The sequence below is a fragment of the Podarcis raffonei genome, chromosome 4 (assembly GCF_027172205.1).
Source record: "Podarcis raffonei isolate rPodRaf1 chromosome 4, rPodRaf1.pri, whole genome shotgun sequence".
Lineage (NCBI taxonomy): Eukaryota > Metazoa > Chordata > Lepidosauria > Squamata > Lacertidae > Podarcis > Podarcis raffonei.
The window spans coordinates 56426367-56453734 of NC_070605.1; the positions used below are offsets into that span (position 1 = coordinate 56426367).

Genomic DNA, 27368 nt, shown 5'->3' on the forward strand with positions numbered 1-27368 from the left:
AAACCCATATAAGCCCCACTGAAGTTGATGGGCCTTGCTTCTACGTTGACACGTAAGACGGTAACAATTGGCAAGGCAGAGCAAGGTGGTGTTGCAAACCTGGCTTTCCAACATGCAGGTCACTGTCTATAACTGAGAAGTAGAAGCAGTGGGGAGATCAGCACTGGGGAGACGCACCTCACCCCTCCCTCTTACTGGCAGAGACCTCCATGTTGGACTGTCAGGTGCACATTGCTGCTCTGCCCCACCAGCCGCAACTGATGTATAAGATGGTTGTGTTGTACATGCACACAACATCGGGAAATGTGGGGCCATTCTGATAGGGCCCTGCCACAAACGGTTTTGGGAAATATGAAAGGATGCTGAGCTATAGCTGTTTGCTGTACGCTGTTGGCTCATGACCTTAGAATAAAAGCATTTATTAATACAGAGCTCACAGTTCCAGTCTTACATTTCTCCAGAACAAATAGCTTTATAGAAATATCCTGCTTTGTTTTGGGGGTTTTTTAAATGGAGACGACTTTTGTTTTGCTTTGTTTCTTCTTAGAAACAAGGAAAGCTACAAAGCCATTGCCTTCATTGCTGGGCAATACCTGCAAGCGTAAGGTAAAATGCAGGTAATCATTTATAACTAACAAAGCCCAAATAATAATTCTTTGGTCAATAGCATATTTGGAGCCACAGTTCAAGTGAAGTAATGAAAAGGCTGGATCATTAGCTGAATCTGATTACTCTTCAGTACTTGAGCCAAAAACTTTCTAACCTTCAGTTGCTGCTAGGATAGGTGTTGAAAAATGCTGCAGTAATAATAAATGGCTTAGTTATACATGAGGTTTACTTATCTACTATGTCCCACCATAACAGCTTAGTAAAGCCCTCTGGGTAGATTGTCAACACACTGCTATGACAATTTCTTTTCTGGCATTTTGTGATTGAACAAAGGCCCTTTCCCCACTATTTAAATTCTAGTTTCAACAAAATTTGCTCCTGTGTCAGTACTAGACACAGAACTGGATTCAACTAAGTAAGTATGCTAGTGGAAGCCAGCACAACGAGTCTTGCTAGCGCAACTGGACTTTCCTCCTTCACCTCCCCACAATCAACTCGGGGGGGGGGCAGGCAAAACCCCATAACAGTGTAAATGGGAGAAAAGAGGGGATATCGTTGCACAGGACAAACTGAAATGCTTGCACTGACAGAATAATTGGAAGAGTGCAACGCTGAATTCCTACCATAATGTCAAAGGTGGTATTTCTGTTTAATTCATTTTGGAATCAATTGAGGAAGCAAAATCCACACTATTTTCATGCTGTTTCTGGGCTTGGGTTTGCACACCTGCTTTTGTTTGTTTGTGAGCCAATCAAAGCAAATTTTGACTGGAGATTCCAAACTTCAGTTCCTTCAGAATCGTCAGTCTTGAGCTCCCAATCTGGCATCAGATGAGAAGTGATAGCAATTGCAATAAATAAATGTCTCGCCGCCTGAACCGCAGCCATCACTGACAGTAGGGGGAAATAGAATGTTAAAGCAGTGCTAACCTACAGCATGCAATTGAAAAATCAATTCATATCGGCTGAACATGCTATCATTACCTCTGCATGTCGTTGGCTTTAGAATAAGTTATTGGGCATTGTCTATGACTACGCACGTCTTTGACTCACAGTAAATTCCCCTTCAACCACAGTGATTGTCTTAAAGGCACCTTGTGGTTTCTTTTGACATTTTAAGACAAGCTGCTTTATCACATACAATTGTTTTCGCAGGAAACAACTTCAGTGCGTGGCTCTGGGGAGACTGTTATCTCCTGGTAATGGCACCATTAACATGAGCATACTGTAATTAAAGACTGCAAGAGCAATTCATCTGGATACAGCATATGGATCTGTTTTTATCTTAAACTGTCTGGGCAGCCTAATATAAACACAGGCTCAAATTCTAAAGGGAAGATGGGAATAATCTGTCTCGGCTCAGGTGCACGACCCATTGTTTTGAGACCCATTAGCCGAGAAATGTTGTTTCCCCTAGTTATACTGCAAGATCTTGGGATAGGTTCATTTAAAGTAATTATTATTCTCACAGAGATCGGCAAGAGAAATGAATGCCAACTTTCTCTTACCAAAAGTTGCACAGAAATGTAGATTTTAGCAGTGTGCTTGATTAAGGCTTTGCACACTTTTTTGGCAGCAATCCCAACCAAACTTAAGGGCTGTTACTGCTGAATATACATATATGATGGAGCCACACCAAACAATACCAAGAAACTGGGGTCATTGTTTTTGCTGGAGTCTACTTCTCAATCCACACAAAAAAAAGATAAAACAATTATCTTCTTCAATGGGCATACACATTCCCACTGGATGTGCAGAGTTGTGTCCATGGGTGGTATTCAGCTAAGTCATGGGTAGGCAAGCTAAGGCTCGGGGGCCGAATCCGGCCCAATCGCCTTCTAAATCCGGCCCATGGGCAGTCCGGGAATCAGCAGGTTTTTACATGAGTAGAATGTGTCCTTTTATTTAAAATGCATCTCTGGGTTATTTGTGGGGCATAGGAAATCGTTCATCCCCCCCAAAAAAAATATATAGTCCGCACCCCCCCCAAGGTCTGAGGGACAGTGGACCAGCCCCCTGCTGAAAAAGTTTGCTGACCCCTGAGCTAAGTTCTACTCAGGGCATACACTCACTGATATTAATGAACCTAACTTAGTCATTTTAATACATTTCAGTGGGTCTACTTTGAGTAACACCTGGTTGAGTACCACCCCATGTACTTAAACAAATAAAATAAAGTGACAAACTGCCTTTTCCACATAGGTGCCCCAAAGCAGCTAATAAAAAAAAAAAATCAAATACAATGTGAACACCATTAAGAAGAGTTAAATAATAATAATAAATTCAATACAAAAATGCTAAACACGGAGATCTCACCCAAAGTGCCACTGTCAATCATGAAAAGGTCTGTTTGGATCAAACATCTTGTTTCATCCTCTTGTAGCCTGAAGGCTAGGTCACTTGATGGCCCTTCCTGGGGAGCAAATTCCAGGTGTTTATGTCACTGTAAGCAGGTGACTTCATCTGGTAAGTGTTTGTGAATAAAAGGGTGTCTGGTTTTTGTCATAATTCTGTCTGTCTGTCTTTTTTTTTTACTTACATTTTTGCAGTACAATTACATCCTGAGAAACGGAATTTTATAAAAAAAAGGAAGCAATTCTGCCCCCGCACCAGGACCAATTTGCAACTAGATTTTCAAAGCATGCAGCTGCTGGGTTGCTGAGCACAAGGAAGGAAGGAAGGACAGGCCACACCTGGCTGGAGTCCCAAAGAACCACAGCAACCCTCCTTTCCAAGCACTGGACCGAGGCGGAAGCATGAAAGACCTGTGCATTCACCACTCCTGCTTCTAATCACACCAAAACCAACATTCTGTTGTGGGGATTTACCAAAACTGAGTCCAATAGGCTATGTCAGGTCAATGAGGCTTGTATATAGTTGGCAACATGACTTGCTTTACTGAACTTCGCAGGGAAGAGTAGCATTCAACACTAAATTATTGGAGATAAACAACAGGCCTGAGTGGAAAGCAAACTGCATCAGCCTGTCGTTTAGAAAATCAGGAATGGAGAGGTGGATTTGTGAGTCATCGGTATCTACATATGGCAGTTTAATCACTGAGGTCATTCAAGTTTGAAGTTTAGCTGAGGAAAGGGAGGCGAGGATCAAATCAATGAAAGGCCACTTAAGGACAACAATAGTAAGGAAAAATGAGAGTAGTGAGAGTAGATTTTGGCCCAGTTCCCACGTCTCATTAAACCTTAGTTTAATGTAAACTATCAGCATGCTGATGCATGATGTACGAAAGGATTCCACGACGCCTGCTCCTTCTCTTCTGCTGCTTCTGTCTCATGTAGATGGGGAAAGCTAGAGTCTGGCTTGCATTGTCTGAACCCTGGTTTGGGGTTTGTTTTCTCCAACCAACTGTAAATTTTATTTTATTTCTTCAATTTATATACTGCCCTTTATCCAAATATCCCAGGGTGGTGTACAACATTAAAACATAATATAATATAATATAATATAATATAATATAATTTTATAGTAATAAAAAGCAGTAACAAAAACCACAGAAAACATCGTGGTAACAGTCCCCTCACATTTCAAAGGCCATAGATAGTTTAATGACTGAAGGCCTGGGTAAAGAGACTATTTTTGCCTGGTGCCTAAAGACACGTAATGATGGCACAAGGTGAGTCTCTCTGAGGAGAGCATTCCACAGACGAGGAGCCATCACATAAAAGGCTTGTTCTCTTGTTGTCGCCCTCTGAGCCTACCGGGGAGCAGATGGGGAGAGGCTGTCTTTAAAGTATTGAGGTCCTGAGCCTTTATAGAGCACCAGCACTTGAATTGGGACTGTTAACCAACTGGCAGCCTGTGCAGTCAGGCCAGGATAGATGTCGTATGCTCAACTCCTCTTGCTCTGGTGAGCAACCTGGACGTCAAATTTTGCACCAGCTGAAGTTTCTGAACTGTCTTCAGAGGCAGCCCTACATATAACACATTGTAGTAATCTAACCTAGAGGTTACCATAGCATAGGCCAAAGAAGTTAGGCTATCCCTGTCCAGGTAGGGACAGAGCTGGGCCACCAAACAAAGCTGACAGAAGGCACCCCATGCCACTGAGACTACCTGGGCCTCAAGCAATAGCAATGGATCCAGGAGCATCCCCAGGCTATGTACATGTTCCTTTAGAGGGAGTATAACCCTTTCAAGAGCAGGCAGTCTCCCATCCACCTGGTCTAGGGAACCACCCACTAACAGCGCTTTAGTCTTCTCAGGATTGAGCTTCAGTTTATTGGCTCTCATCTAGACCATCAACGTCACCTTGGTTACTTGTGGTTTCTTTGGAGTAAAGTAAACAAGCCACAAGCCCAGGAGGACATGAGAAGCCAGACTCATGTTTGTTTTATCCACAGTACAGAAGAAACAGAGGAGGAGCACTACTGCAGCAATTGTCTAGCGTGAACTAGCATGGTGCTCATTTGTATTAAACTGGTTTAATGTGGCCTGCAAACCAGGACTTTGAAAAAAAGAAGAACAAGCAGGCATATGGAGAAAAAAATGGAGAAAATACATCTTGCATAGAAAAGAGACTACTTATTTAAGAGATCAAAATTCAGTTTCTCCTTCCCTCCCTCTCACACACATTCACACAAGCGAAACAATATGAAGTCTGCATAATACTAAATATTCCTCTCCCCCTACTTTTGCTTTCTCATTTCTTCCATCTGTTTCATCTTTTATTCTGCCATTTCTCCTGGCTGTGCCTCCTGTTTTCAAGCATCTACGCTGTCTCTCTCTTTCTCCTCACCTTTTAAAACGCTAAAACACTTTTGTCCCAGACATTGCATGGCATCCGTCTGTTTATTAATCCAGATTTATTCATGAATTTATGCTTCATCATGCCACTGAAGCAAGGAACGGTTTGCAGTCCCCCCCTTTCAAAATGGTGCAAAGTTAAATGGTGTCAGCATTAGCACATAATCCCACCCACTCAAAACTCCCACCAACCATCTCTGAGGTTGCAACTCTATACACCTTTACGTGAGAGTAGAGATGGGGCAGAAATTCAATTCAGTTGTCATTTATAGGCAAACCTGCCTAATCACCGTTTCTGAAAAAACATACGAAGTGAAAAAGAAGCATTCTTTTAAATTTGTACTTCTTTGAATTCTGCATTGCAATTCTCCAAGCAAGCAATGTGTACATAATTTGTGCATGGGAGGGTAAAGTGTGCAAAAAAATGCAGGTATTTGCAAAGATAGCATACAATATGCATTATATAAGGGGAAAATGCTTTGCAAAAATGTGCCCCTTGGGCAAAACAGCATACCAAGTTGCATATTTCAGGATAAATTTGTAGTGAAATGCTGAATTTTCACAAGGATGTGGTATTTAAAAAAAATGACAAACCAATGTGAAAATTTGGAGAACTGAACTTAAGAATGTAAAAATGACCCTGAAGCTGTATGCCGGCTCCCTAGGCCAATAAAGTGAGATGAGCGCCACAACCCCAGAGTCGGTCACGACTGGACCTAATGGTCAGGGGTCCCTTTACCTTTACCTTACTGCCAAGAGGGCAATCACCCAGCCAAAAATTCCTGTAAAAGGCCTCAAGAGCTACTATACATTTGGTTATACCATAATAAAATTCAAAAGGTGGGAAGAATCAACAGAAACAGAAATCAACAGAAAAATATTGTTTCTAAAGGTAAAACCCAAACTGATATTGCTGATGATTTTCACATACCGGTATATTTCAGTCTGGTATAATGTACAGAAAATGAGATCTGGGTCACTGGAGAAGTTCAAGACAGGCGAAAAATTAGAGCTCTCTTCGGCTAACTTTCCAAATAATGCCATAAGCAGAATGAAATGCTGCTGTCAAATACTTGGCATATATTTACTTAAAAGCCTAATATAATGCTCCTAAAATCTGCAGTCAGCCTTCCTATAGGGCTGAACATTTCACGGCTAAACTACTTCTTTAAAAATGCAAGGATGGTTTCAAATACATTTCTTTTGGAACGGAAGGTTTCCAAGATTAAAGCACACGTCTTAACCAGCTTGTTTTACATTCCATTATAGTCCTGGGGATGGTGCAATGGGTGGCAAATGAATCAGAACAAGAGGATGAAAAGACAGAGAGAAAAAGAGTGAGTGAAAGCTCCGCACGTCAAGACATCACCCATTTTACACTTAAGAAATTTACAAAATCCCCATGGTCACAAAAATTGCTTTACTGCTGTACAGTAGCCTACATTTTTAATGTGATTTTGCTCACATTGTTGCAAGAGGCTTATTTGCCTCTTGTGCATGAGCTAAGATATAGGGGGAAATAGTCCAAAAGTGTCAGAGAATCAATATCGCTCTTCAAAATGCAGCTTAGAAAGTTAAAAACCTGAGACATCAAATCCAAAAGCCCCTCAGTACAATGGTTGTTTGAGAGTAAGTCCTAGAGATTTCAGTGAGGCCCAATCCTATACTGAGCATCCACCAGCCGATGGTGTGATAGGGTTAAGCAGAAGTCCTGCAATGCTGGGGGGGGAGGCTAAATATGCTGATAAATTTCAGCAGGACATCTACAAGAGGAGTGGGGAGTCTGTGGCCCTCTAGCTGTTGTTGGATGACAGCGCCCTTCATCCCTGAGCATCGACCGCGCTGGCTAGAGCTGATGGGGTTTGTAAGTGCAGGACATCTGGAGGAAGCAGCAGGCAATAGGGCTGCCTTCTGAATGCCCAGCATCAGTGCTGTTTCTGAGAGGGAGAGGGGCAAGAAGGAGTGAGGTGTGGGGTGGCAGTGGAGCCCATCCTATGCTCCTGCTGCCATGTGTTGCACCTGCCTTGCTTCCGACCCCCACCCCTCTCCCTCTGAGGAACTGGCAGCAAGCTTAATGTTTGGAAGGCAGCTGAGCAACGCCACTCCACCTGGGTCACTCCTCAGAGCACTACTGTCTGGAGGGCATTAGACTGAGGAAAGGTGCCATATCAAGTGGCAGGAAGCTGGCAGAGAAAGAGATCACCCACTGGAAATCCTCTCCCTCCCCCCCCCAAGAAGCAGCCCCCAGACGCAGTGGCAGAGCTTCATGCTTCGGCACCGGGGGGGGGCAGAGAGCAGGTGGGGGCGGGGCTGGCACGCGTCCCCACCTGCTCTCTGTCCGTAGGGGTGTGCCGCCCAGCGCGTGGGGGGCGCAGCTGCAATGGCACCCCGCCGGGATCACGCTGCCAGGGGCGGTGTGCTCTCCCCACATGCCTCTTCCTCCGCCAAGGCCATTTTGATGTATTTTTAATCCTTGTTGGAAGCCGCCCAGAGTGGCTGGGGAAACCCAGCCAGATGGGTGGGGTACAAATAATAAATTATTATTATTATTATTATTATTGATCATTGGCTGATTGGAGCTGATGCGAGTTGGAGTCCAACGACATCAGGAGGCCACAGATATAGGAAGAGTGCTGCCCATGCAGAGGAAGATGAGTCCCAGAGGCATAAGCAAAGTCAGAATGAAATCTGGGATATTCATGTTGCTTGTTTTGTAGGACATGTTCCATTTCATTCATTGTATTTAAAATAGTTGTAGGCTGCCTTTAAGGACTTGAATGCTCTCAATGCAACTTCCACTAGAATATATAAGTAACATCAATTAACTCCAAAACCATGAAACGTAACACTAAAATAACCACCAAAAATCCACCACAATATTAAATAAGCATTCCAAACCAGTAACCTCTGATAAATAATTATGGATAAAACCACTTCAGCCCATGAAAACTTATTAAACAAACATAACCAAAAACAAAAAAAGTGTTTCAGCCTGTTCTAAAGGCCTTTAGTGATGGGCCTTGACAGACCCCATTTGGCAAATTTTAAGGATATTGCACCAACATAAATACTGGTGACGCTGAATCTTTCTCCAAGACAAACTCCAGCACACTCTTCTGATTAATGCACTGGTGGAACACAGAAGCAGTTATTGCCATCCATGTTAAACAGGGCGTGGGTGGCACAGTGGTTAAACCACAGAGCCTAGGGCTTGCCGATCAGAAGGTTGGTGATTTGAATCCCCGCGATGGGGTGAGCTCCCATTGTTCGGTCCCAGCTCCTGCCAACCTAACAATTTGAAAGCACGTCAAAGTGCAAGTAGATAAATAGGTACCGCTCCAGCGGGAAGGTAAACGGCGTTTCTGTGCGCTGCTCAGGTTCGCCAGAAGCGGCTTAGTCATGCTAGTCACATGACCCAGAAAAACCATCTGCAGACAAATAGAGCGAGATGAGCGTGCAACCCCAGAGTCGTCCGCGACTGGACCTAATGGCCAGGGGTACCTTTACCTTTATTTCACTATATTTGTATAGGAGATCTCCTATACATAAAGTTGCTTTCTCAACTAAGTATTTCCTGTGAAGGTGTTTTAAAACATTTCTTGGATGACAACATTTCTTGGATGACAACATTTCTTGGAGTTTTATGCTGAAGAACCTCCGGGGGATGGGGGTAGGCCAAGGGTTTGAAAATGGTATAGGTGCAATATATTCTGAACAGAAAGCAAAATTAATTGTAAATAATGTTGTAACAGAAGAGTTTAAGATTGAAAAAGGGACACGACAGGGGTGCCCTATCTCCCCCTTACTTTTTATATCGGTCCTGGAGGTTTTGCTTAATATGATCAGGAGGGACCAGTTGGTTAAAGGGATTCAGGTCGGAGTTAAACAATACAAATTGAGAGCATTTGCAGATGACCTAGTACTTACACTGCAAGAGCCAGAAGCTAGCACGAAAAGAGTTTTGGAAATAATTCAAGAGTTTGGTCAACTGGCAGGATTTAAATTGAATAAGTTAAAGACTAAGGTATTGGAGAAAAATTTAACACAGTTTGAAAAAGAAAGGTTTCAGAATGAGACGGGGCTGGCTGTGGTTAAAAAAGTGAAATATCTGGGTGTGAACATGACAGCTAAGAATGTGAACTTATTTAAAGACAATTATGAAAAAACGTGGACAGAAGTGAAAAAAGATTTAGAGATTTGGTCAAACTTGAAGCTTTCCTTGTTAGGTCGAATTGCAGTGATAAAAATGAATGTATTGCCAAGAATGTTATTTTTGTTTCAAGCATTACAAATAATGGATAAAATGGACTGTTTCAAGAAGTGGCAGAAAGATATATCTAAATTTGTCTGGCAGGGCAAGAAGCCCAGAATAAAATTTAAGATATTAACGGACTCAAAGGAAAGAGGGGGGTTTGCCCTGCCAGACTTTAAATTGTACTATGAAGCGGCAGCTTTCTGCTGGCTAAAAGAATGGCTGCTTCTTGAAAACACAGACATTTTGGATCTGGAAGGATTTAACAATATTTTTGGGTGGCATGCATATTTGTGGTATGACAAGGTTAAAGCGCATAAAAGTTTTAAAAATCATATTGTCAGAAAAGCACTATTGAATGTCTGGGTTAGATACAAGGACTTGCTGGAAAATAAGACTCCAAGATGGTTATCACCAATGGAAGCTAAGGCAGTTAAAAAGCTAAATATGGAGTCGAAATGGCCAAGATATTGGGAAATCTTGGAAAAGGAAGGGGACAAACTGAGATTGCAGAGTTTCGAAAAATTAAAAGGGAAGGTGAGAGATTGGTTACATTATCACCAAATAAATGAAATGTTTAAACTAGACAGAAAAACAGGCTTCCAGGTGGAAAAATCAAAATTAGAGACTGAACTGTTAGAATCCAGTACTAAGAATTTGTCAAAAATGTATAATCTGCTGCTGAAATGGAACACACAAGATGAAATGGTTAAATCAACTATGATTAAATGGGCTCAGGACATTGGTCATAACATTATGTTTGCTGACTGGGAAAAGTTGTGGACCACCGGGCTGAAGTTTACGGCGTGTAACGCCTTAAGGGAAAATATAATGAAAATGATTTATAGGTGGTACATAACCCCAGTCAAGCTTGCAAAAATTTACCATTTGCCTGATAATAAATGTTGGAAATGTAAAGAAAAGGAAGGTACTTTTTTTCACCTCTGGTGGACGTGCCCGAAGATTAAGGCATTCTGGGAAATGATTTACAATGAACTGAAAAAGGTATTTAAATATACTTTCACCAAGAAACCAGAGGCCTTTCTCTTGGGTATTGTCGGCCAGGGGGTGTTAAAGACAGATACAACCTTTTTTATGTATGCTACAACAGCAGCTAGAATACTCATTGCAAAGTACTGGAAGACACAGGATCTACCCACACTGGAAGAATGGCAGATGAAGGTGATGGACTATATGAATTTGGCGGAGATGACGAGCAGAATCCGAGACCAGGGAAGAGAAGCGGCGGAAGAAGAATGGAAAAAGTTTAAGGAGTATTTAAAGAAACATTATAAAATTGGTGACAGTTAGAATGATGTTGGATTAAAATAAATGGTTACTATCAGTAAGGGTTATGATAAAGAGAATAAGGGTGAATATTATAAATTTATAATAAAATAAGGCAAGATTTCGCTGAATAACTGTAAGAATTTGGAATACAGAAACGGGAAGTAAGGGGAGGTCGAGGAAGTAAGGTTTACAAATTGGGTTATGAAATGGTACTTGTTTTTATGTTTTATTATTGTCTGATGTTTGTTTATGTATGTTTTGTTTTTGTTATATTAAAAATTGTTCAATAAAAAAAATATAATCATCAGACAGTTCAGGTATTAGAGAAGTGACTTATTTCAAGGACAAACACTATGGCGATAATTCATAGTGTAATGGAAGGATTAGCAGATATACCTGTCAGGAAGTTAAACGAGAACATTATTGTCTCTCTTAAGGGCCTCAGCTACATTTGTAAAGATAAAGCGCTTTATATGCGCTACAACACTACGACACCATAGTGTGGAGTCCCATTTTTCACCAACGGAACTTCCGTAAATGAAGTTTACAACACGTTTAACTGAATTGTTTCTTTGATGTGTCTAGATCCAGCTGAGAACAGTACAGATGCAGGAAACTCCTGACTTCACCATTTAGTTTAGCCACTAGTGACTAAACTAAATAATGACATTATCCATACACAGCAATGAAAAAAATATTGTAGCATATTGTGTTTTTATCCATGCATACATTTTCAATAATCTGAAGTGAGTTATATCCCTGCCACAAACATTTCTACTCTAGTCTCTAATATAAGAGTAAAAGGAAGAAGGAAAGATCGGGGGCATGCTGTCACTCTTTGTTAAAAAGTCTCGTTATAAGATGTCCTTTGTGTGTGTGTGTTTCTTTTAAAGCCAGTATCCTCATTTGGGGGGGGGGGGGCAGCGGTGGTAGTGGTGGGATCTGAAAGTAAGGTACTCATTTGTATACAAAAGCACTTTTTCATATTTGTATGAGGGCATATGTGGCAATTATCCTACAAAGATACAGTATTCATTTCAGGCAATTGCCACGGGCTCGGCATTACTGAGAGGAGTAAAAAAGCATTAGAATCAACAGGGGGAAAAAGGATATTCCAGTTTTTCTACCCGCTACCTTGAACATACTTCACGTTTAATTTCATCCTATTGCCACGGGCACTGTGTTGTTATGACAGCTGATCTGCCATTGAATAGCTGTAAAAGAAAATCAACAAAGGATCGCTTCAGTGACTTTCGATGCAATTTATTGGAGCTTGTATCTTGCGGCTGCTGCCGCCTGTCGGGGTAATGACACATGATGGGTGATTAAAGTGCAAGTCCTTAAATCAAAGCTGTGCTGATGGTCTGAAGAGGCAGCAAACAGCACTTGGAGCTTGTTCATCTCGCATGGTGGGAGGACCTCATTAGGACCAAAGTAAAAAAAATAAATGCCTGTTATACTAACAAGAGCAAATTCTTGTGTCTAGGGAAACTTTTTTCATGTTTTCAAGGTTTAGCATAAATTTTCCTGCAGCTCCTCTCTGAGTCTGGCTGTGCGATCAAACATAGTAATATAAAAAATACTGATTTGTTATCATGCGCCAGCATGCATCTGAGGATAACAACTGCAAATTCAGGTGATTCTAGTGCTTCCATTTATTTTTATACATTCCACAGCTTTTGGCTTCCATCAGGCAGAAACTCAGCTTTTCCATTTGATATTCTTAAATGACAATTACATATAAAACGTATAAAGCAATGAACAATTAGGTATTTGCCAGAATGGTATAGTGGCAATAAATAAAGCGTCCAGAGACTTATATGAGAAAGCCTAAGGGGAAGGGAGGCAGGGAAGGCATGAAGGCTATAATTCTGCATTCAGTTACTCACAAGGCAGAGAACTGAAAACAAAAGGATCACCTCCTTGCAGTGTAATTTACAATGAGTTGTGAAAAACCAAAATCACTTAGGATCCCTGATTTTACTATATCCCCAGGAGGCTATTCTATTATCTGGGTGCCACAAATAAAAAAAAAAAATACTACTTTGTTTTCTTGTTTTGTTTTAATCTTCCTCTTCCACTCACAGTCACTTTTACATTTGGTAATTCCTGGCCATATTTCTTCATCACGAACCACAGATAGTATTTTTTAAAATAAAAATCAGGCAGATGCACCCTGCCTTTACACAGACTTAAGGGCACATGCTCATTGGGAAGCAGTAGATTGTGGTGTTTATGCCTTTAGGTGCTTCACTTATTTACTTAGGCACTTCTGTGTCATTTTGCAAGGCAAATGAGACATATACATACACACAAAGCTTGGAATCACAAATGGGCCATAATCCCATTCATATATATTTTAAAATATCGTTCCACATAAATGTTCCACTTGTCCATATCTGGCATCACGAATAGCTGAGAAACATCAGATATTAATTCTGCATATGGCTAGGGTGCCTCCAAGCTCTCATTATTTTGTGGGAAGAAAGCACATATCAGAAATTTAGATTTGCACAATTAAAGTGGGCTAAAATGATTGAAATGCATCCTGCCACCCTAGCACAACAAATCCACTATTTAAAAACAACAACAGACTATTTGTGGTTAGGAAAGTGATGGGGGGCGGAGCACAGAAAAGTGTGGGACGGACAGGTAGATGATTAATGGGAAGGTTTTTAGCATCTTGCAAGCAAATCAGGATGAATGTGCATTGTCCTGAAATCAGCCTGTAAAGAAATTGGAATGAATGCTTGATAAAGACTGGACAGAGTCTGACCAAGACATAAGCTTTGTGCAAGCAAATTGAGAAGAATAATCAACAGTGGCGTAGCGTGGGTTGTCAGCACCCGGGGCAAGGCAAGTAATTTGCGCCCCCTAACCCATGGATTTGCGCCCCCTAACCCTAACCCCCAGATGTTGTGCCCGGTGCGGCCAGCCCCCCCTGCACCCCCACGCTACGCCACTGATAATCAATAATCAAGTCATCTGGAGATCCCTAAGTCTCCGGAAACCAATGGCACCTCTGGAAAGTTGATTGAGTCAATAATGCATCTGTTGTTGAGAAGAACAGCAGGTGCTTTGTTGTATTGCTTGGCTTGCTACAGCAGTTGTTGCAACACAGACTCAAGTAGGCAGACTAGATCATTTTTATATAAAAAGGTAATTTTTACCATCATGAAGTCTCAGTACGGAAATAAGGAACAGTTTTACTGCCCCTTTTCACAGTATGAGAGAAAGGGAAAGATTTAAGTTTTCCCAAAAAATTTCCATTTGCCCAAGTCGAAAAACCAAGAAAAACATATTGGAAAGTTGCAAAGGCTAGATTTTTATGATTGAGATTCACTGGGGTCATGGTGTGTGTGTGTGTGTGTGTGTGTGTGTGTGTGTGTGGAAATCCTATTTATAAAGTGGGTGAGGGCCCCCTCCCCCACCCCAGATGAGCCTTTCAATCAAATACTGAAACATATGTCATTTGTGTATAATTATCTCATTTTAAAATATTGGAGTTCTTCAACTGCTAGCAAGTTGTGAACACGTATTACTGGTGGTTTGTGAGATGAGAGGTGTTGATCTTTACATACATCTTTCTCAGAGCAGCAAATTACTTCCTGGACTCTCGTGACCTAAATGATGCTTCTTAATCGGCATTAGTTTCTCAGTAGCTCTATCATAGTAAAGTTTGCCCAAAAAGCCTCTAATTACTAAGGAATGCACTGGGAGAGGGTGGGCAAGGAGGGTTAGCCGGAAAAGATCTGTCAGTCATTTTTGCATTTTTGAGAACTACATTTCTTTCTAACCTTGTCACCCAGAAAACGCTGCCTGTAGCACTTTTCCCTCCCTCCTCTCATTCTGAGTACAAGGAGAGGCAGTTAGAGTGTGACCTTGCAGAGCTGGGCAAACACATTATGTGGGATCAATTAATGGCTAGCAGTGAGTCACACTGCGAGGGAGCTTGAGGCTTGCAGTAGTACAGATATCCCTCAGGACTGGAGCAGAAAAGCCAATATTGAAGGCAGCAGGGAGGGGTGCATGTGCGTGTGTGTAAGAAGCAAGGAAAATGGTGGAGGAAAATACAACAAAGGAACAATAAAGCAACGAATGAAAGCATGAACGCGAATAAAAGATCTGCAGAACACCACAGAGGTTCTTATTGCTATTGCCTATGAAACACCAATCATATAATTCTGCCTATTGATCTCCCAACTGCCTTTAATGTATGCTTGGCTCAAGGCAGTCTCGCCTAACAAACAGTGCATGTGGTAACTGCTTTTCAAATGCAAGACTGAACGTGTGAGTGTGCAGAGAGAGGAGGGGAGGGGGAAGAGGGAGGGGGGAGTGCATGGCATTGCATGTCTATGTTTGTTATCTTAGAGCCGGAGGAGCTTTCATTAGATTCAAACAGTAACTGACTCTCCAGAGAGGTCCCTGCTCTTATTTGATAAGGGATGCTCTTTTATCACACATGAAACTGCATGGCATGATCAGACAAAGACTGTGTATAGCTGTCAAGCAAGGAGAAGCCAGGGTGGGGGTTTTTGTACCTGATTACTAAAAGGCACTGCGTTACTACTAATCTACAACTGGCCTGTTAACAGTTGCCTTGGAAAACTGCTGTTCTGCCTGGTTTCTTAAAAACAAACAAAGCCCAACACTGCAAAATGTGAGCAATTCCTCATATCTTGTCTTGTGTGTTATACTGGACCATTCCAGATTAATTAGGACAAAAAGTCCTCTCATCACTGAGACAGTGTATCAATAAATCATAGAATTGTAAAGTTGGAAGGGACCCTGAGGATCATTTAGACCAACCCCTGCAATGCAGGAATATGCAGCTGTTCCATACGGGGATCGAACCTGTGACCTTGGCATTATCAGCACCATGCTCTAACCAACTAAGCTAGAGAAGAAACACACATTTTCAACCAGGGATTAATGCCACTAGTATGCCCTGAAAAGACCTGTGCTAAATCTTTTCAAAGCCTTCAATGTTCAGCAGTACTTAGTATTCAGAATCTTTCATCAAACTTCAGGGGGCCCTCAGCGTAGTGCTGTCAATTGACCTCTACCTCACTCCAAAACACAACCCCCATACAGACATGCCTTTTTTAAAAAAACTTGCCACTATCCTCCTCACCTGGCCCCCAGGCAACGTTTTGGTTTCCATCCACAGTAGCCACCTGCCACTTAAATTTGTCCCCAGTGTAAAGTGCTGGCCCCACAGGTTTCCTAGATCTATGGGCCAAGACATTGCATTCTGGGTAAATGAAATTATATACGATTCTGTGAGGTTGCTGCACCACAGGCCTTGAAACCACAATCCTAGCACAGCTATTTATTTAGTGAACACAATCCTATTAAGCAAAGCGAAAGCGCCATCATAGGAATGGTTCATAACCTTCATGTGCTCAATGAATCAGATAAAAGTGCCACCCTCAGCAAAATCTTCCATAGCCTATATCCCTCTATTCACTAGTCTAGTGGGCCATAAAACTCTCCTTACTTGTGGTAATGTGTTTCAAAGGACTTCAGTAACACAGTGGTAGGTCATCACCTGACTGACAGACTGAAGTGCTGCGTTACTGATGCTAGGCCCAGCTCTCATGACACGAGGAGTCCATGGAAATATTCCTTACGCAGCACTTCCACAAGGTAACACGCAGGAACCCACTATTGACCCGTCCAATAAAAGACAAGAGTGGAGTGCCTGGTTTGAGACCTCCAAGAGTCAGTCAGGCATATTCACACTATTTTATTCCCTCTCTCAAGAAAGGAGACCCGTCGTTTATATAACAGCTTCTGCAACCAACTGATGACAAATTTGAAGGACAAAACGAAGAATATTCCTAACTGTCCCCGTATTCTAGAAACTCAGTGTTAATCCAAAAGGCCAGAGTTCAAATTATTATCTAAAACAAGAGATAGAAATAAGAAAGTAGAATGTAGCTTAAGCTTAAGGCATGAGCATGACTCTCCACCATTTCAATAGGGTAGAAAAAAGCCCACTGCATTATGGCATGGTCCAGTCCTAGATTCTGCAAGACAACAGTGTACATGAAGACACAAAGCTCTTCCCCATATATAAGGGAAACCTCTATGCACACATATTTGTTGAACTTGTCAAAATGGCTCATAATGTGGGAGCCAGCGATACCGCCACCTCTTTTTTGAGAAATGTGGCTATTTACTATGAATAGCCTAGTGCAGGAGTCCCCAAATGGTGGTCCATGGACTGACTACCAGTGGTCCATGAGCTTCATTCAGGCGCTCCATGGCAAGTCAGCCAGTGTGGTGTAGTGGTTAAGAGCAGTAGTCTCGTAATCTGGTGAACCGGCTTCGCATCCCCACTCATCCACATGCAGCTGCTGGGTGACCTTGGGCTAGTCACACTTCTCTGAAGTCTCTCAGCCTCACTCACCTCACAGAGTGTTTGTTGTGGGGGAGGAAGGGAATGGAGATTGTTAGCCGCTTTGAGACTCCTTAGGGTAGTGATAAAGTGGGATATAGAAATCCAAACTCTTCTAAATATGAATACGAATCTTAATTGCATTGCTATTAGGTGTTTCTAACATTAGGTTGTATTCAAAGCTAGTCTGACTCAGAGCAGACCCATTGAAGTTAATGGAAAATAACTAACTGCACATTCCTAACCATGCTACTCAGAAGTAAGTCCTGTTGAGTTCAATATTAGAAATAAAAGAAGCAATTAAGAATGAAATTAGAAATCAGACAGCATCTAGCACAGCTCACTACAATTGCTACAACAGAAAAATCATTAAGTGGTCCACCAAGAGCATCAGAAAGTTTCAAGTGGTCCACGGGGGGGGGGGGGAGTTTGGGAACATCTGGCCCAGTGACTGCAGAACAAAGGATGCATGCTATTGTTGAGAAATCATCAGTTCTCATAGTGACAGAAACAGGAGACCTTGAGCTGAGATGCTGTCTGTCATTATGAAAACTAAAAATAATGAATAAGCATCCCCTGGTGAAAGCATTCTCAAGCACTATGCAGTGATTTGAATCAACTTTGTCTTGGTTTAATATATCAATGTAATACAAAAGGTGTCCCATACCCTAAGACAACGTTTCCCAACCAGGTGCCCTCCAGATATTTTTTGTCTATAACTCCCATCAGCCGCAGCGCTGCTGGTTGGAGCTGATGGGAGTTATATCTCCCCCCCCCCCAAGTCAGTGTGGTGTGGTGGTTAGAGTGTCAGACTAGGACCTGGGAGACTAGGGTTCAAATCCCCCACCCAGCCATGAAGTTTCCAGGGTGGCCTTGGGTCCCGTCACTGCCTCTCAGTCTAACCCACCTCACAGGGTTGTTGTGGGGAGCAAAGGAGGAAGGGGAGAACCTTGTATACCACCTCAAACTCCTTGGAGGAAAAGGTGGGATATAAATGCAATAAATACATTACAATAAAACATATGGGAAGCACCAGGTAGGAGCCCCAGGTAAGACCACTCCAAGGGGCTCCAAATATGGTCCCAGAAGTTGACGGAAATGTTTGATATGCAGTGTCAACTCTTCCCCTCCCTTGTACACTTAATCCTCCTCTAGTTGTACCCAGCATTTTCTGTCTATGTATTTAAATACAGGAGATTACAGATATGCCTTTGCAACTTAATAGTTATTACTTGGATCAGGAATAAATTCTTACTTTTAACAGTGAGGTACATGGACTTGCTGACGTCAGCCCCCACATCATTGCTGACCTTGCAGAGGTAGTATCCACTATCTTCTTCCAGCACATGCTTGATCAACAGGGAGCCATTTGTGAGAAGCTGGATGCGCCCATTCAATGCAATTGGCTGGAACTGGGGGACTCCAGCACCTATTGCAAGAATAAAAGGTGAATCGGAAGGTGGAAATGAGACACAAGAAGGTAGAAGAGTGTTACTGTGGACAGAACCCAAGTCAAGTGACCTAGGATTTTCAGAACCCACCACTAAATCAAGGGCGGGGGAGGAAGGAGAGACTGCTTTTTGCCAAAATGTTATAAATCAAATCACATAGAAAAAGGCGTTCATATGATGCTTGTAATAATCACTGTGAGCCAGATTGAAAATAAAGCACTTAGGTTGACAACCATATTTATTGTGGTTTATTGCAGTGAGCTGCCCAGAGTGGCTGGGAAACCCAGCCAGATGGGCGGGGTATAAATAATAAAACTTATTTTTATTATAATTATTTAGTTCCCTGATAGCTAAATTATGCTCAATTTATGCTTATGAATATCCAGAAATGTATGCAATCCTCATGACACACACACAAAAAAGAATTAACATTGGAAATAGAGCACAGAGCAAACAAGAAACGAAGCAGTGGAATGCCTCTGTGGAAGGAAACTAGGATATTTATGCTGCCCATGTGGTTCCTTCCATCTTGATATTTCCAAAGTGGTGTGGAAGAAACCATTGGAAGCAGTTCCCCTGCCCTCGTGTACCAGTACATGCCAGCAGACAGATGTTCTTCAGGACTAATCTGCAGGCTATTCATAGCCTGCAGATGGTTCTAGAACTGTAACAATGTAGGACCTGGGCACAACTCCTTGGGAATGTCTTGCAAAGTCCCCATGTAAATCTTCCTTGAGATGATGGAAGACGATGGGGTAGGGCCCACTGCAACTGCATTGGCCACATCATTTTCAGGGTGCCTGCAGCACATAGCACTTGGAACAACAAAGGCAAGTATTGGCTACCTGATTGTATTAGAACAGTGATATCCAAGTGACAGTCAAATATGGTTACAACACCAATGATATTGAACAGTAAGCTTTAAAAGGCTAACAAGCTAGCTGACCCATTGAGAAAGATCATTTAACCTACTTCATAGTTCTCATTCTTCTCATGAACAGTTTCCAAAACCATAAGATTTCTGAGTGCCTTTTAAAAAAAGAAATCAAAGGCTAAAAGGCACTGAGGTCTTAACTTTAGTAGTTCAAAAGAACCCGTAGGTTCTGAAAGGTTGGAGCTGGTGTTTTTGTTTTAAAATCAGCTTTGATACCAAAATATGTCATAAAATTAGGTAGGACACCATCCACCATGTAATGCCTTTTAAGTTAAAAAATAAATACAATCTGCCAATTGCATATATTTGGCTAGAGTCAAGTGAGGCCAGAAATAATACTCTTGTTATATGAACAGAAAACATTAATGCATTAGGTAACTCATGAACTAAATTACTAGGTATGCTAATGCTGCCTGACCTTTCAAAGGGCTGAAAGGATATGATTGGCTGTACTACCCATGGATTTCTTCCATTAAAAAATAATAATCAGTTGTTACCAAGGATGGATACTGGAAATCAGAACAACAATACTGGACTTTTGTTTAGTCTTCACATCAAGGATCTAAGAACACTGTATCTGGTCAACCAATAATGGGAAATGGAGAGAGGGAAATCAGAAACAGATAACATAATATATGCATTACTGGGGACTACCAAGTATGGCTAAAATATTTATCAAGGTGAACTCCAAAGTGGTGCCCTATTAAAAAATTAGTAAGGGATAATAATCAGCATGCAAAGAACTATTAAAAAGTATAATAAGGCCAAGAGGTGTTTGGACTTGCAATGTCCCCTCCTTCAAACAGCAACCATACCTGCCCATTACATGACAAATTCTGAAATGGAGGGTAGTTTCAAAAGCTGTTTGTGATACAGTAATGAGGACTGGCTGTTCCCTTTCAGACCGTATGCAAGCAAGGAAATTGCTGACTTTTGGCCACCAGCATCACCAACGTTTTTCTGAAGAGATGTATTCGTTTAAATGTGGTAATTATACCGGGCACACAGAGGTATTAATCCCTTCTGTAAACTATACATGTCAACTGAAATAAAGCACTTCGGATTTTTCAATTATTGTACTGTAATTTTCTGTGTATAAAATCGGGGTTTTTTTTTAGTATAATACAATGTTAAAAATTGGGGGTTGTCTTATACATGGGTATCAGTGAGGGGGACAGGCGATTGGTGGCAGCCACGAGTAGGAGACTTTCAGAAGTGATTGGGGCAACCCCCCCATTTCCTTAATTTGGATTCCCCCCAAAATAGGGGTCGTCTTATACAAAGGGGCGTGTTATACACGGGAAAAAATGGTATATTATCAGTGTGGGGAAATACCTTTGGAGTACTTCCAGACAATTGTGGGGACAGGGTAGCCTTCTGCAGAGCAGTTGAGGATCACAGCTTTTCCATAAATCCCATCTTGATCACTTGGCTGAACCACAAATCTGGGAGGAACTGGAGGGGAACAAAAAGAAAAGAAAGAAGTGATTTGCAAAGCCAGAAAGAATGTTCTACTAATGATAAAGTCTTTTTCAAGAACTTAAGGTGCATGCAAGAGATGCAGATAACTTTAAAGCTCGCTGAGTAACTTTTGGGAAAGGCAAAATGGGTACTTGTTACAGCTTACGTAGGCTACCCAGCCTAATTCAGATGGAATGGAGCTGGGTAGCACCTGCATATCAGTGACACCACATTCCACTTCCCCAGCAGTTTCGTATACATATTATACAACAAGGAGGCCAAGACAAAACCCTGTGGGACCCCATAGCGCTATTAACATGGGACTGAAAGAGAAGCTTTCAATGCTATTTCCTGATAATGCCCCTGATTGCCAACCCACAAACCACAGAATCACTCCAATAGACTACTGTGGTCAACAATAGCGAAAGCAGCCAGAGAAGGATTTTACCCTGTCTCTGTTGATGAGTTCATATAGATTTACAGAATGGTTTCCTTCAGCATACCCTAGATTATGCAATTTGATCATTCTGAAATTTATTCATTTTTGCCTCTCCCCGCACCCTTCCTCATAATGTCTGCTAGGGGCTAAAGTGCAAGATGATTCATATAAATGTCCATGTCCAGCAATCTGTGGGTCGAGCCAAGCTGACTGCATGGCAAACCAGTTGTTTGATTACTCCATCACCAGCTCAGCTCGATTGTCAGCATACTAACAGTTTTGCAAATTAAATGCACTTCATCATGTGCTGACAGGTGAGCTGAGCAAGCAATGGAGTGACCACATGACTGTTTAACTCTGTAGCGAGCAGCATAAAGGGTTGATTCAACCCTCTCCTTGCCTATATGAAGAAGGCTATTTGGCCTAGCCTTAAATCTGCAGTTCAATGTGTACTTGCTGCAATATTAAAACTAGAACACTCTGCATTCTAGTACACAGGTGTTAACCCCACCAGGGTTGAAATGTTACTTGCAGTCCCTGGGCATGGTGGAAGAGCTATCTGGGACTGGAGGAAGTTCAGGGAAGGAGTTGTTTGTGTCCGAGGAGGAGAGCAAAGCTATCTCCTCCAGAGCTAGAATTAAGGTATTGCTATCTGCTGGGGTTCTTTCACCATGGAAGCTTCTAAGTGGGGTCACCACTATGGAAACTGTTTTCTAGGGAGTTGCTTTCTCTGTCCTTGTAGTCTTTGGCACTCTCCTTTGCCTGTGAGGGATCAAGATCCTGGGCTATGAGACCACCAGAGGCAGTGCTGATCTGTGACCAGCTGGATGGGTGTCACCTAAGTGCCACAGAGAAGAAGCCAACAACTTCATCAGGCAAAATGCCCCAATGGCACAGAGAGGAAGTTGACTGGGTGTGGTCGCTAGATTCTCTCATTTAAGACAGCTGGCACTTTGCACCGTGTTTTAAAGAAAATTAACCTGAGACCTAAGGGGATTTTTAAAAATTTGTTTCTTTTTATTTATTTATATTAAACTTGCATACTGCCCTTCACCCAAAAATCTCAGGGAAGTTCACAACATAAAAATACAAAAGAGAAACACAAAATACATAATAAAAACAAAAACAAAGCAAAGCAATACCCCGCTCCAATAATATTGCCATTAAATAGCTCTACTCAGGAACCAATGGTCTTGGTTAGTGAACTTGTTTTGGCTCATAGGCTGCCAGTTGATGAACACCAAAGAACTAACACATCAAACCATAATCATGCAGACACAAGCTCAGTATTTGAACAATTGTGATGGTATTCTTAAAACACCAAGCAAAATGAAAATATTCCCCCAATAGCAGAACATAATTCAGATCGTCTTCCAAATTAAAAGTGAATAATTGGCACAGTGGGAAATGATCTAACCACAATAATGTATTGAACCCAAAAAACAGCACTTCAAAAAACTCCTTATATTAAATTATTTGGTTTCCAGCTGTACCTGAAAACATTTCTAGATTGTTGGTTAGGTTCCCGTGCAACATTTTCACACAGAATAAAAAGCCTTCTGAGGTTTCTTTAAAAAAACACACCCCAAAACCACCTTATTGTGGTGTTTTTTCTCTAACAAGAGAGGAGAGATTCTAATATAGTCTAAGTTTCTGGGAGCCACAAGCAGGATGAGTACTATTGCACTAAGTTGCTGCTTGCAGGCTTCCCATTGGCATCTGGTTGGCCACTGTGAAAGCAGGATGCTGAACTAAATGGGCCTTTGAGCTGACCCAGCAGGCCTCCTCATATCTTTTTAAGCTTGTATGTCCCATCAGACAACTGTTATTGGAAAATACTGTTGACTTCTATCTAATTGTCACCACTCAGATTAATTACATCACCTTACCTCTCACAATTAATTGGCTTTGGTGCTCCACAGCTGCTGCATCATTTCGAGCTATACAGGTATAATTCCCATTGTGCATGAGGGAAAGATTAGAAATCCTTAAGGAGCTGGTGAAGTCAATGTTGTCAATGGTCACCCCAAGACTGGCTGGGATTGGTCTGCCATCCTTCTGCCAGGTGATTGTGATTGGCAAATCCCCTGAGACCACAACACATGGAATGAAGACTCGCTGTCCAATGGAGAACCTTGGGAACTCAAAGGGCTGGATGAAAGGTGGTACTGAAACAAAAAGAAGAAGAAAATGCTATTCATTGAAGAACTGCGAGTGTGTTGACATTTTTGAAAATGTTGTGAAGTAAAGTGGTCATAAACTAGACAGCTGGCATGTAATGTAATACATAACAGTAAGAAGGTTTTAGTATACCATTTTTTAATAAAATAATTAATTCCCAAATGCCTAATATTAAGGTGATTAGCCATAAAATGCCGATGTTTTCCAAATCAGTGATTTCATACCTTTTGTTTCTCCCTAAAGTTCTCCAGAAAACGCTCCGTTTTAAATAGATTTGGGTTTAAGGCAATGGTGGAATTGTTAAAATTGCTGCAACCCTATACACACCCATCTGTGAGCAAGTCCTATTGAACTCAATTAGACATGCATAGGAATGCAAGGAATGACTCTTCAAACCTCACTGCTTCTGTATTGGAATGTGAAGCTTTCGCAGTCATGACTGAGCTCAGAATCTGAAGGGCTAGCTAACAAGGCCTGAGGAACCTACATGCAACATGGCTTGGCTTATCCTCAGTCATCTACTTCCACGATGTGATATGTAACACAACGGGTTCCCAGACACAGCAGCATTTGAGCAAAGCTTCTGCAGCTGGTGCTTTTAAAGGAATGGAAATTGTTGGTGGGAAACTAGAATAATATCTGAGGAGACACCAACCAATATGAGCTCTTGTGCATTGGTGTTTTTGTCGACAAGAGTGGGGTGCTTCACACTCACTGAAATGTGTTAAGCCTGACCAAATGCAATTCTTGGCTCCCAATTCTGCAAGTATGACTTTCCTTTACCTTTTACAGTCACATGCACACTCTGGCTGGTGGACAGCTGGGGCTGAACGAGAACATTGCATGTGTATTCGCCCTCATCCACTTCCTTCTGCACATCGGAGAGCTTCAACGTTCCGTTGTTTTCAAACGCTACTTGGCGATGGTTAAAAGGGAGCAGGTTAGAATTCTTATACCATTTGATTGAGTAGTATGGATAACCAATGACACGGCAGTGAATGAAGGTATCCCGCCCGGCTATTGCTGTAATGTTTTTCATTGGTCGGATGCTTGCTGGCCCTGTAAAGGTAAAAGGAAACTCTTGAAAATAATTTAAGGCTGTATTTAAGCAGAGGAAATATTAATTTCTTCTAAATATACAATTCTTTTAGATACTGGAAATCACAGCCTGTGACAGTTTTTACTTCAAAGAGCCACTTAAGGGGTCTTCCTAATCGTTTGGTGCTTTTTAGTTTTTATACCCCTACAGCAGGCACACTAATTAACTCTTCTGCTATGTGCCTGCATCCCTGGAATACACACATGATAAAAATCTGAGCTCAATTACAAATTAAAGGCTGGTGAAGATTTAATTAATGTCAGATATAGGAGGGGAAGAAAAAACAAAGCTGAACCAGTAGTCTAGTATTTTTGAGATCATCAAACAACTTAATGCTCATTTTGATTTATGCAGAGTAATCAGCATTATGCCACATAGAAATAAACCAAAATGTCTTATATACATAGATAGCGACAGCAAATGTGGGATCTCCAAAGGAAGAGAGAGACATGCAAGCAAAACAAAAACAAAGAAAAAATTGAAAACACATTGAAAAATATTAGCTGAATTGATTAGTACAGGGAGACAGTTTTATATTATATTGATAGTACAATCCTACGCATTTGTATTCAGAAATAAGCCTCCTCTGTGGTACTTATTCTGAGGAAGGCGAGTGCTTAGGATTACAGTCAGTGATATATTAGTAATATATTAGTTTCTACATGAGATTGCAGAGAAAAATGGAAACAGCATTAAAGAAGTCATTTTTAAGCATTCCATGGCAAAGCTCATAGCATGCAGTCATCTTCTTCTTTACTACAATGAGTTGAATTTGTTTGTTGTTTTTGGAGGAGCTGATTTGACAAGCACCTCTTACGTTTATTCGAGCCTGGTACAGGACGACTCCAGCAGAGTTGTTGGCAGTACAACGATAGACCCCGCCATCTCGGACCTGAGTGCTGGAGATATTCAGGTAGCTGACCACATTTCCCTCAGAGGTGATGATCTGGCTGATCCGGTGGTTGCCATCTTTAATTATGGGATCTTCATCTAATGTCCATGTGATTGTAGGAAGAGGTGTTCCCTTCACATTGCACATTAAGGAAACACCCTCTCCTGGACTTACCACCTTCTCACTGAAGGCAGAAATTATTTTGGGAGTTCCATCTACAGGGTGGAAAAAAAGAATCTAAGTCAACTGGGATGCCTATAAAGGAAATGCATGTGCCAAGCATTTCGGAGGTTTTTTAATCACTACTAAAAAGAGGCATAGCTCTGCTCCTTCTTCTCTCTCCCAAGCCTCTCCACATTTCCCCTAACACCACAATTTCACACTTTCACACATTGCAGTTACCTGACAATGCTACCAATCAAGCTCAAGTTCAGATGACACATAATACCAAACCAAAGTTTACTGCAGCATAGCAACAGGAGCAAAATGGCAGAGTGCTATTCCTAGATAGTTTAGCAATCAATCCTTATTCCCAAGGAACTCCAGAATTATAGCTCTGTGAGGAGAATGTGGTTCTTAAATAGCACTCTCAACAAACTACAGTTTCCGGGATTCTTTAGGGGAAAGCCATGATTGTTTAAAGTGGTATCATAGTTCTTTAAATATATGTGTGGGTATGACCATGGTCAAAGGTACCAAAAGTGCTAGGCAGGTCAAACTGCCAGAATGTTCCATACTGACACAACCAGACTAGTTGTCAATCTTAATCAATAATCCTCATAGCCTTCATGGAACATGACAAGCACAAGGTGCTCTTTGAATACAGAAGCGCTCTCTGCTCATTCTGTGAATGCACAGGCCTACAGCTAACTGATGGACTGCTTTAATTGCTCTGAGCCCTTGTTTCGTTTTGTCTAAGCTGAAGAGCAGAGACCCACAGCTCCTGCCAGGTAAAAAGGAGCATGTGAGCTGCAAGTGTCACATATCAACAGCAGGACAATGGTGGGTGGAGTGGAGTAGCAGTGCTGCCTCTTAGTGCAGAGCTAGGTCATTGAGCCTGAGCTTCCACAGCCACCCCCCCACCATGAACTACTATGGGCAGGACTGGCAGCAACAGCAGCAGATATGTTCTATGCTTATGGTAATATTTTATTCTCTTGTTAATTATGCTATTTTAAATGTGCACTTTATATTTGGCTTTCTTTTTCGTTAACTCTGTTGCATTAAATGTGCATTCTGCAGTTGACCTTTATCGTAATGTTTTATCTTGAAATATTTAAGATAATCTTTTAGCTTCCTGTTAACTATGTTGCTTTGATTGTATTTTCTTCAGTAATATTTTATTCTCAATTGTTTCATGTGATGTTTTATTGTGTTGTAAATTGCTTTGAGACTTTTTTTCTTAAAGATATAAAGCAGTATGGAAATGAAAATCGTCATCATCTTCATCTGCTCTGCACCATGATCCACAAGAGACTTCAGCACTTGGATATTTTCTGCAGACTAAAACAGGAAAATATTCCAACAGGGTCAGATGCTGAGCCATTCACCTGCTTTCTTTCCCTCTCTTGCTTGATTCTAATCCTATTTGAAGAAG

At 41.5% G+C, this 27368-nt stretch overlaps 1 protein-coding gene and 1 non-coding gene across 7 annotated transcripts in view; both read right to left on the bottom strand.

Moving 5' to 3' along the window:
* The window catches only part of DSCAM (DS cell adhesion molecule), a 322736-nt gene that overhangs the window by 106410 nt on the left and 188958 nt on the right, over positions 1-27368 (bottom strand). For 4 of the 6 annotated variants that reach the window (XM_053386764.1, XM_053386765.1, XM_053386767.1 and 1 more), the window contains exons 7-11: positions 25690-25986; positions 24564-24839; positions 23489-23767; positions 21035-21154; positions 18570-18743 (exon numbers count right to left, since the gene is read on the bottom strand). In XM_053386764.1, coding sequence (XP_053242739.1) covers positions 18570-18743; positions 21035-21154; positions 23489-23767; positions 24564-24839; positions 25690-25986 — 1146 coding nt within the window. Of the gene's footprint in view, positions 1-18569; positions 18744-21034; positions 21155-23488; positions 23768-24563; positions 24840-25689; positions 25987-27368 lie in introns of those variants that run through there. The other 2 variants (XM_053386769.1, XM_053386770.1) reach the window with 2 other exon arrangements.
* On the bottom strand, positions 15745-15821 carry TRNAI-GAU (transfer RNA isoleucine (anticodon GAU)). Its single transcript has one exon. It is a non-coding gene; the product is annotated as a tRNA-Ile (tRNA).